We start from the raw sequence: 9,032 nt of genomic DNA, 5'->3' as shown, positions 1-9,032 counted from the left end.
TTGCCATTTCTGGGAATATTTCAAGCTCAACCTAGATAACTGTAGCGAAAACTATTGCGATAACAAATCGGTTATGGTTAAGTGTACTCGTGTCATAAATGAAGACCGCAGGCCGCAGTCTGGCACACCTCCTAAAATTGGTAATCACAAGAACAGAAAGTGCCAGCGTAAAACAGTGATGTAGACTTCTTGTCGCAACGCGCATTTTTGTGACTTTCGCGATCGATTTCAGGCGGACTACTATTCGAAAACCGTGACAATATGAATGGTCCAAACGTAGCAAACGCTAGTGCCACCTTCGACCTAAGTCCGGTTATCAACAATGTATCACTCAGTCTGTACGGTGCTGCCTCATCCATGCAACCAGAGGGAAATTTTTTGTTGTCACCTATCAGTATTCTGTATTCGGCGGTACTGATATATCTGGGTGCTCGTGGATCCAGCCGAGATAATCTGTACTCGGCGCTGGACTTTCATGAATTCTCCAAATCTGGATCCAACGACGATATCGCCGGAGCCTTCAGTCAGCTTATGAGCAACCTGAAACTGGCAGCTCGGTCCAATTCTACCACAAAAGTTACAACCAAAAAGGATAGAAATACCGGAAATCAGAAGTATCAATTTCAGCTGGCGTTAGCTAATGGGGTACTTCTATGATTGTTTGTTTTCAAATCACCTTAGCTGTATGATTGACATTGTCGTTCATATTAGGCCTTCCTTCGGCAAGGCCTTGTAGCCGACCAGAACTACTTAGCAACAGTCAACGGAAATCTAAAAGCAGCCATTGCCACCAAAGATTTCATCGGTCATCCCGATCAAGCTCGTCAGGATATCAACAAGTGGACAGCGGAACGCACTGGAGGTCACATCACAGACCTCTTTCCACCAGGCTCCATCGATAGCAACGCGGTTGCCGTTCTGGCCAACGCTATTTACTTCAAGAGCCGCTGGGAGCAAATATTTGATAAAGACGATACCGAAAGCGAGGCTGTGTTCTATCTCTTGAATAACGAAACGACTACCGTCGACATGATGCACATGTCTATATCATTGGAAAGATGGAATTACGTGGAGGACACGGAACTGGATATCCAGTATGTAGAGGTGCCTTACTACGAGAAAGAAGCTTCTATGCTGATTTTTCTGCCGAAGCAGAATGACGGACTGCGGAGTCTGGAGAAGAGACTCGCAGCAAAGGACATCCACAAACTGGCCGAAAAAGCGGCACAGAATCCGAAACTGGTCAGTCTGAGTCTGCCCAAGTTCAAAGTGGACAGCGGTTTCGACATGGTGGATATGCTGAAAACGATTGGTGTGAGCGATATTTTCATGGAGAATGCCGATTTAAGCGGAATGGTACCCGATGGACAGGTCTACGTTGGCAAAGCTTTCCACAAAACCGTTATTGGTACGTCGACGACTGCAGCTTCAATAATCGATTAGTTTAGACATATATAGATATCACATCGATTCTATACTTTATCTTCGAACTTTTCGCTGTACATGGCATGCACAATTGCAGATGTGGACGAAGAGGGAACCGAAGCTGCCGCTGCCAGTGGTTCAGTTACGCAGTTGCGCAGAATGGTATACCCGGTAGCGTTTTTGGCCGATCATCCATTTATGTACGCTATTCGCCATAATCCATCGAAGGCGATTCTGTTCATTGGTCGCTTCGAAAAATGAGCTACGTGCTGTGCAATCGTTGATGTGTGGCTTCCTGTACGGGTCATGATGGTAGGGCAGTTTCTACACACTACAAATTGAGAAGTTTACTCTGTTGTAGTACGGTACGTACGCGCTACGCTTCTTGTACTGTGCATATCCACGGAAGCTTCTGTTAGAATATACCAGAAACTTACAACATGCAATTACTAATGTATTGGCACAAGTGAAAAACGGAAAAAACAATGTTTTTGCCCTGTAGATACGCGCAGAGACCAGAGTACTATAGACGGAAGATCCACTATAGTATAAAAGACGCATACTTACAAGTATATACAATACTGTGTGACTAATACAATACACATTGTACATATGCCAAATACTTGAAGTAGCCAGTAATCGAGATAGAAATAGGTACTTGTATACCTACCTGCCAGTTGCGAAAACCAGTTTTCTCACTTTTCTGTGAGTCCACAACCGGAATTGCTGTAGCAAAACTGTAGCAACATTGAAACAACAATTTGTCGAAGTGGAGTACTCGCAAAAAAATATGAATCAAAAGCATGGTGGTTAGAGCTCTTGTCGTAACGCTAGCTTAATTATACTGTACCTTCCTTGCCGCTTTTCATATTTTCGTACTGCTGAAAACGATATGGCTGCTGTTAACATAGTGAACTCCAGTGCGGCTTTCGACCTTAGTCCAGTTATAAACAATGTATCGCTCAGTCTGTACGGTGCCGCCTCGTCTGTGCATCCAGAGGGGAATTTCTTGTTGTCCCCTATTAGTATTTTGTATTCGGCTGTATTGATATATTTGGGTGCCCGTGGGTCCAGCCGAGACAACCTGTATTCGGCGCTGGACTTTCAAGAGTTCTCCCAGTCTGGCTCCGACGAAGATATTGCCGGAGCCTTCGGTCAGCTAATGAACAGCTTGAAATTGACGACTGAGAAATCAGCTGCAAAAATTACATCCGAATGGCATGGTGATACCGGTAATCCAGCATACCGGTTTCAGTTAGCGTTAGCGAACGGAGTGAGTTTACTTATTTCAGCCACTTCCCGAATTTCTACAAGTACTGAATTTGCCTTGCACTTCAGGTTTTCCTCCGAGATGGTCTTAAAACCGACAGAAACTATTTGGCGTTGGTTAACCAAAATCTGAAGGCAGCGATTGTTACGAAAGACTTTGCCCACCATCTCGACCAAGCTCGCAAGGATATCAATAAGTGGACAGCAGAACGCACTGGAGGTCACATCAAGGACCTTCTTCCACCCCGTGCCATCGATGGGAACACGGTTGCCGTTCTTGCCAACGCTATTTACTTCAAGAGCCGCTGGGAACGAATATTCAATGAAGAGTACACTAAAAAGAATGCCACTTTCCATTTGCTGAATGGCGAGACGACCACCGTGCAGATGATGCACATGCCCAAGCCGCGCCGTTCTTGGAATTATGCAGAAGACAGCGACCTCGACATCCAGTACGTCGAAATTCCGTACTACGAAAGAGAAGCGTCCCTGCTCGTATTCCTGCCGAAGCAGATGACGGGTTTACGCGATCTTGAGAAAAACCTCACAGCACAGGCCATCCGGAAGCTTGCCGTGAAAGCTGAGGAGGATGACGGTAGAATGGTGCTCCTGAGTCTGCCCAAATTCAAAGTGGAAAGCAGTTTCGACATGGTGAATCTACTGAAAGGAATTGGAGTGAACGATATTTTTACAGAGGCTGCCGATTTAAAGGGGATGGTACCCAGTGGGCAGATTTTCGTTGACAAGGCCTTTCACAAGACCGTAATTGGTACTAGATATGCCTAAGCCCATTAATGGTCTACAGTTATATGTATTGAAATTTAAAAGCGAAATGTTTAATTCTTGCTCTCTATTAAGTCTTGCTTGTATGTTTGCAGATCTCAACGAGAAAGGAACCGAAGCAGCCGGTGCCAGTGGATCGCTTATGACGACACGCAGTGGAGTGATTGATCCTGTGGATTTCATTGCAGACCATCCATTTATGTATGCCATCCGTCATAACCCTTCGAAAACGATACTCTTCATTGGTCGCATAGAAAAATGAACAGTATTGTGATAAGTAAATTATAAGTTAAGTCATTCGTGGGCAGTGTTGGCTCGATGTGCGAATATCTTGAAAAAGCGCGCGTTTTTAGTGTGGTTCTACATACCTATATACTGTATAAGCAAGCAACAGCTGAGCATCTTCTATAGAAGAACTACTAGCTAAACGGTTAGACGGGTCCCATTCTAATACAGACATCTGAAGCAAAATTCTGACGAGGGACTGCTCGCAATATTTTGGGAACAGTATCTTCCCGTGTAAATTGAAATGGATATCTCATTAAGCTGGTGTTTCTGCATAATGCAAGTATAGACTTCGTAAGCGTACCGATTAAAGTCTTTTATCGTTTTTTTCCAACGTTCGTTACTTTAAAGACCCTTGTTCGTAATTACTTATGGATCCGATTGCACACCATTGGAAGAGCACTGCACTGGAGTATTGCACTGAAGCGACAGCAGTACAATACGAGCGCATCTACCCTGTAGGTATAGGTACATGCCCTGCAAGTACCGTTTACGATCTCGTACATTTACAGCAAACCAGCGGTGCATACCCCGTCTGTTAAAAACACTGGAGTAGAAATCATGGGCGAAATATCTATATATTTTTGCGTAGCGGTGGCTTAACGTTTAATTATCCGCTCGTTGAGGAGCTTCACAATATCGATATTGTATGACGTATTCAAAACATTACGTACAGATATTACTGTATATAAAAGATATTTATTCCCGATTTCCACCATTTTTAATCGATCAGTATCCGCTGGCCAACTACAGTAGAATGTTCACCAGTAGCAGTCAATTACAGCGTCTCCAGGCGTCCCATGAACAAGATCGCCTTTGAGCGATTATGACGAATTGCGTAGATGAACGGATGATCGGCGTAAAACGTCACACGCCTGGTCGGCTCCGGCTCTATCAGCAACGATTTGTACGATACAACCATCGCACTCGCTGCCGCCGCTTCCGTCCCTTTCTCGTCCACCTCTGTCAAAACAAAGACCATGCAACTTTGGTATACGTCATTATCATTTCTCCAGTCAAATTTCGCTCACCAATAAATGTTTTATGGAATCCATCACTGACGTATACCTGCCCACCCGGCACCATACCGGTAAGGTCGGCATTCTTTGTAAAAACATCATTCACGCCGATCTTCTGCAGCAGCTTCACCAGATTGAAACCACTTGATACACGGAATTTGGGCAACCGCAGATCGACCATGGTGACATTGTTGTCGCCTTGGGCTTTCTTCGCCAAATCAGCAATAACCGCCGCGGTCAGTGCCTTTTCCAATGCCCGCAACCCGTTTTTAGCCTTAGGCAGATAAATAAGCATCGACGCTTCATAATCCGCATAGGGAATCTCCAGGTACTGTATGCCAAGTTGGCTGCCTTCGGTGTAATACCAGCCGGTCTGCTCCATGTGCATCATCTTTGCCGGGACTGTCTTTCCGTCTAGGGTGCTGAAGGTGCCCTTCTGATTGGTGGCCGCTTCATGGAAGGTTTTCTCCCAACGAGCCTTGAAGTAGATGGCGTTGGCCAGCACCGCGACCGTGCTCCCATCCACGCTACCTGCGGGAATGAGGTCCTTGATGCGGCCGCCGGTACGCTCTTCCACCCATTTATTGATGTCTTTCCGGGAGCCTTCTGCGTTCTTCATAAAATCTTTCTTTTCTACTGACGCTTTCAGTTTCTGATTTGCCGTGGATAAGTACCCCTGATCAATATCTGCACTATTTTGGATAAATACCTACAAAAATGTCAAACTTTGCTTTCATAAAATCTGTGTGGATAATATAAATTTTATTCATCTTTACAAGAAACTATGTACAATAACAATTAGACGCCGGACTGACTCTGTTATTCTGTATGTATGCTATTTATACGCGAGGTACATAGTTGAATAAAGTTCATATGCCGCTTCCGTCATCTTCCGGTTGTTGCCGCAAAACCGGTTTTAGCGTCTACTTATGCGTCTTTTTTAGTATCTTAGATAGCCGATTATAATTATTCATTGCAACATAGGTACCTGCGCGATATTCTTCGCCACATTCCGTAGACAAAATCACTATATACCATACTTAATGAAGCCAACAAAATTTATTTAGATCTGTACGTATTAATTACCCCGTTCGCTAACGATAACTGAAAGCGCGGTTCCGTACTCTCTATGGTGAGGGAAATCTCTTCAGTCTCTTTGGCTGCTTTCGGCCTCTTCGCTTTTTGACCTTTCGCCGTGGCACTGGTCTGCACTTTCAGATCTTTCATCAGCTGCTCAAAGGCTCCCACAATATCCGTATCAGACCCGGCAGGAGAGATTTCCTGGAAATCCAGTGAATCATAAAGATTACTGCGCGTGGATCCCCGGGAGCCAAGATAAGCCAAAAGCGTGCAGTACAGGATACTTATAGGAGAAACCATTAGATTCCCGGTGGGAATGTCCGAGGCAGCGGCACCGTACAGTCCCACGGATACATTGTTGATGGCGAGGCTAATGTCCACGTTAGCTGGACGGTTAATCGGAATCGGGATGAAACTAGCATTGAGTGCCGATCGTCCCCTTCCACCACCGCCTCCTTTTCCTCTTCCAGACATCTCAAAGGTTTTCACGACTTCAAAAATTTACAGACACTAACTACTGCCTAAACCACTGACTTGTGTCGTATATAACGCTACTATCAGATCCGATCGACATGTTTTAGAGAAAGTGAAAAAGATCTGCAGCCCACAGACTGCCGTAGTGAGAAGACACCCTGAAGGTATAACCGGTCTTCCGCTTGCATGGTGTGATGATTAATGGATTCTACTGCAAAAGATTGCCGGTATTCTTGGTTTGCTGATAAGGATACAGATCGCTACATTAATTGCAATCGCCATTAATTTCCCATTAGGAAGCGTGTACTGCACCTTATTACGTGTCTTTGAGCAAAGTCAAACGCTATAATAATGCCACTATCGCAACAGGAGGCCCATCATGCACTTATATCCGTATAAAGATTACTTTACTGTGCCGTCTTCCTTAAATTTTTACTGCATTAAGTTTTATTTTGCCATATACGAGTAACACAGTGTTTCGCAAAACTGGTTGGGGAAGTTAAAACAGTTGTAACTTGTACGCATAACCATACAAATGAAAAGTATGACTATCCTTTGGAGAATATACGGAATTTATAGTTCTTAAAACGTTTCCAGTCGGCCCATGAATAGGATAGCTTTAGAACGATTATGGCGAATTGCATAAATGAACGGATGGTCCGCGCGGAATGTCACGCGTCTTCCTTGACTACCAATGTGACCCGACCTCGCTTTCTCAATCATTGCGTTGGCGCCAGCAGCTTCCGTTCCCTTCTCATCCACTTCTGCAAAATAAATCATCATAATCGAATTCGTGTTGTAGATATAGCTATGTACATTTAAAAACGTTTTTACAGTACAGTACTTTACAGACACCGTAAGTAAGCGAAGGCATCTTTCTACAGTTGACCTTTATAAAAACAGTAAGAGCGTTTCTTACCGATAAATGTTTTATGGAAACCAGACGATACTTGTGCACTTCCCGACGTCAGCATTCCGGACAAATCAGCATTTTCCGTAAAGACGTCATTAACTCCGATCTTACGCAGCAGCTGAACCAGATCGAATGAACTCTCCACTCGGAATTTGGGCAGCGCTACGTCCACCAAAACCTTATCATCAGCTTGTGCCGTTTTCGCTAGGTCCACGATCGTTTGCGTGGTCAGGGACTTTTCCAGTTGTCGCAAGCCGGTTTTCGTCTGGGGTAGGTAGATAAGCATGGACGCCTCGTTATCCGCATACGGCATCTCCAGGTACTGCACACCGAGTGTACTGTCTTCGGCGTAGGAAAATTTCTTTCTTATTCGCATCAATTTGGCCTTGACGCGTTTTCCATTCTGCGCGGTAAAGGTGCCATTCTTCTCGGTTAAGAAATCGTCAAAGACGTTTTCCCAGCGGGCTTTAAAGTAGATCGCGTTGGCTAACACGGCCACCGTACTGCCGTCCAGGGCGCCGGAAGGAATAAGATTCTTAATGCGGCCACCGGTACGCTCTTCCACCCATTTATTGATATCGGCTCGTGCTCCCTCCGGATTGTCATTGAAGTTCTTCGAATCAACTGACGCTTTCAAATTCTGATTGGCCGTACTAAGGTAAGTTTTGTCCACGTTTAAGCCATCCCGAATAAAAATCTGAAAGGACACAAAAATCAATATTTTGAAAAATACAACCTTGTCAAGTATGCCGGCTAATGTAGAACCCACCCCGTTGGCTAGTGCCAGTTGGAATTTATTATCATCCGTATCATTGCTTTTGCCGGCTTCTTTGGCGGAGGTAACCTTAAGGTCACTCATCAATTTACCAAAGGCCGTTACAATATCTGGGCTGGAATCGGAAGATGCCAGTTCTTTAAAATCCAGGGAATTATATAAGTTAGTCCGAGTAGAGCCGCGTGATCCCAAATAGACTAAGATGGTCGAATACAGTATGCTCAAGGGAGAAATCATCAAGTTACCCTCCGGAATAGTGGAGGTAGCGGCGCCGTACAGGGAAAGCGAGACATTATTAATAATCGGACTAACGTCAATGTTGGCCGCAGCCGTTGCCGTTGCAATAGGGATTGGGATTAGCGGACCGGGTTTTGCTGATCTTGACGCCATCTTAATAAAAGACAAAATTCCAGATATTGCTGGCTATTCCAGATGTAAAAAGCAGCGGTCAGAGGCAACTGCCAGACTTACAAATTAAAAAGTACGTTCCTAATAGTAATAATAGCAAAGAAACCGCGTATTTATCGGTACGTGGTTATTGGCGCTTTCTAACTCCGGGGCAATTATAAAACTTTTTCATTCGCTTACATTATGCCAATATACCGTGTAACCGTAAAGGTGCAGCTTTTTACATCGAAAGACACCTTTTGGCGAATTTTGTCGATAAGAGTAGCGTGTGATTAATGGGAAGACGATGGCCATACGTCATGTACCGTCAACGGAGAATAACCAGAAATTTAAAAAAATCACGCAGTCAAAATCCAGTATTTTATTCAAATTTTCCCGGCAGCGATTTCTACGCAGTTGTGAGTTTTTATACTGCTGAAACTCATCTACTTGGAGAACTCTTTCATTGCATAGTTTGCCGATTTTTGCGCAGGTCCTGTAGTATTGTAGATTGTAACTAAAGATTTAATTTTTTACAGCGGCAATATAAAAATAATAATAACTTTCCGCCGAATAATGGTGGTTTAAGTTCCCAAGTAAATGAGTACAGTTCTCGTAGAGT

General features: G+C 44.3%; 4 protein-coding genes across 4 annotated transcripts; 2 read left to right on the top strand and 2 right to left on the bottom strand.

The window, feature by feature from the left end:
* The first annotated feature begins 215 nt into the window (after nucleotides 1–215).
* On the top strand, nucleotides 216–1,820 carry LOC129598737 (leukocyte elastase inhibitor-like). The gene is made up of 3 exons (XM_055496773.1): nucleotides 216–645; nucleotides 712–1,408; nucleotides 1,523–1,820. The coding sequence occupies exons 1-3, from the start codon at nucleotides 262–264 to the stop codon at nucleotides 1,684–1,686; spliced, it is 1,245 nt and encodes a 414-aa protein (XP_055352748.1). The 5' UTR covers nucleotides 216–261; the 3' UTR covers nucleotides 1,687–1,820.
* A 360-nt stretch (nucleotides 1,821–2,180) lies between these two features.
* Nucleotides 2,181–4,063, top strand: LOC129598736 (leukocyte elastase inhibitor-like). The gene is made up of 3 exons (XM_055496772.1): nucleotides 2,181–2,698; nucleotides 2,764–3,463; nucleotides 3,573–4,063. The coding sequence occupies exons 1-3, from the start codon at nucleotides 2,318–2,320 to the stop codon at nucleotides 3,737–3,739; spliced, it is 1,248 nt and encodes a 415-aa protein (XP_055352747.1). The 5' UTR covers nucleotides 2,181–2,317; the 3' UTR covers nucleotides 3,740–4,063.
* Nucleotides 4,064–4,228: 165 nt separating this feature from the next.
* LOC129598735 (leukocyte elastase inhibitor-like) lies at nucleotides 4,229–6,452 on the bottom strand. Its single transcript, XM_055496771.1, has 3 exons — nucleotides 5,868–6,452; nucleotides 4,794–5,490; nucleotides 4,229–4,725 (listed from the first exon to the last, which is right to left on the bottom strand). The coding sequence occupies exons 1-3, from the start codon at nucleotides 6,333–6,335 to the stop codon at nucleotides 4,541–4,543; spliced, it is 1,350 nt and encodes a 449-aa protein (XP_055352746.1). The 5' UTR covers nucleotides 6,336–6,452; the 3' UTR covers nucleotides 4,229–4,540.
* A 312-nt stretch (nucleotides 6,453–6,764) lies between these two features.
* On the bottom strand, nucleotides 6,765–8,599 carry LOC129598744 (leukocyte elastase inhibitor-like). The gene is made up of 3 exons (XM_055496782.1): nucleotides 8,018–8,599; nucleotides 7,255–7,945; nucleotides 6,765–7,099 (listed from the first exon to the last, which is right to left on the bottom strand). The coding sequence occupies exons 1-3, from the start codon at nucleotides 8,411–8,413 to the stop codon at nucleotides 6,918–6,920; spliced, it is 1,269 nt and encodes a 422-aa protein (XP_055352757.1). The 5' UTR covers nucleotides 8,414–8,599; the 3' UTR covers nucleotides 6,765–6,917.
* Nucleotides 8,600–9,032: the final 433 nt, after the last annotated feature.

This window comes from Paramacrobiotus metropolitanus, unplaced genomic scaffold (genome assembly GCF_019649055.1).
Source record: "Paramacrobiotus metropolitanus isolate TYO unplaced genomic scaffold, Prichtersi_v1.0 Parri_scaffold0000128, whole genome shotgun sequence".
NCBI lineage: Eukaryota > Metazoa > Tardigrada > Eutardigrada > Parachela > Macrobiotidae > Paramacrobiotus > Paramacrobiotus metropolitanus.
Note: the sequence above shows the minus strand (reverse complement) of the source record. Positions and strands in the feature narration are given on the sequence as shown.

Excerpts from the sequence above, each read along its gene's own strand:
- LOC129598737 (XM_055496773.1), top strand. The coding sequence starts at position 262 with ATGAATGGTCCAAACGTAGCAAACGCTAGTGCCACCTTCGACCTAAGT. Across the intron at positions 646-711 it reads AGCTGGCGTTAGCTAATGGG|GCCTTCCTTCGGCAAGGCCT; the intron begins GTACTTCTATGA and ends CGTTCATATTAG. Across the intron at positions 1,409-1,522 it reads TTTCCACAAAACCGTTATTG|ATGTGGACGAAGAGGGAACC; the intron begins GTACGTCGACGA and ends GCACAATTGCAG.
- LOC129598736 (XM_055496772.1), top strand. The coding sequence starts at position 2,318 with ATGGCTGCTGTTAACATAGTGAACTCCAGTGCGGCTTTCGACCTTAGT. Across the intron at positions 2,699-2,763 it reads AGTTAGCGTTAGCGAACGGA|GTTTTCCTCCGAGATGGTCT; the intron begins GTGAGTTTACTT and ends CTTGCACTTCAG. Across the intron at positions 3,464-3,572 it reads CTTTCACAAGACCGTAATTG|ATCTCAACGAGAAAGGAACC; the intron begins GTACTAGATATG and ends GTATGTTTGCAG.
- LOC129598735 (XM_055496771.1), bottom strand. The coding sequence starts at position 6,335 with ATGTCTGGAAGAGGAAAAGGAGGCGGTGGTGGAAGGGGACGATCGGCA. Across the intron at positions 5,491-5,867 it reads AGTTATCGTTAGCGAACGGG|GTATTTATCCAAAATAGTGC; the intron begins GTAATTAATACG and ends ACATTTTTGTAG. Across the intron at positions 4,726-4,793 it reads ATTCCATAAAACATTTATTG|AGGTGGACGAGAAAGGGACG; the intron begins GTGAGCGAAATT and ends TTGTTTTGACAG.
- LOC129598744 (XM_055496782.1), bottom strand. The coding sequence starts at position 8,413 with ATGGCGTCAAGATCAGCAAAACCCGGTCCGCTAATCCCAATCCCTATT. Across the intron at positions 7,946-8,017 it reads AACTGGCACTAGCCAACGGG|ATTTTTATTCGGGATGGCTT; the intron begins GTGGGTTCTACA and ends GTGTCCTTTCAG. Across the intron at positions 7,100-7,254 it reads TTTCCATAAAACATTTATCG|AAGTGGATGAGAAGGGAACG; the intron begins GTAAGAAACGCT and ends TTTATTTTGCAG.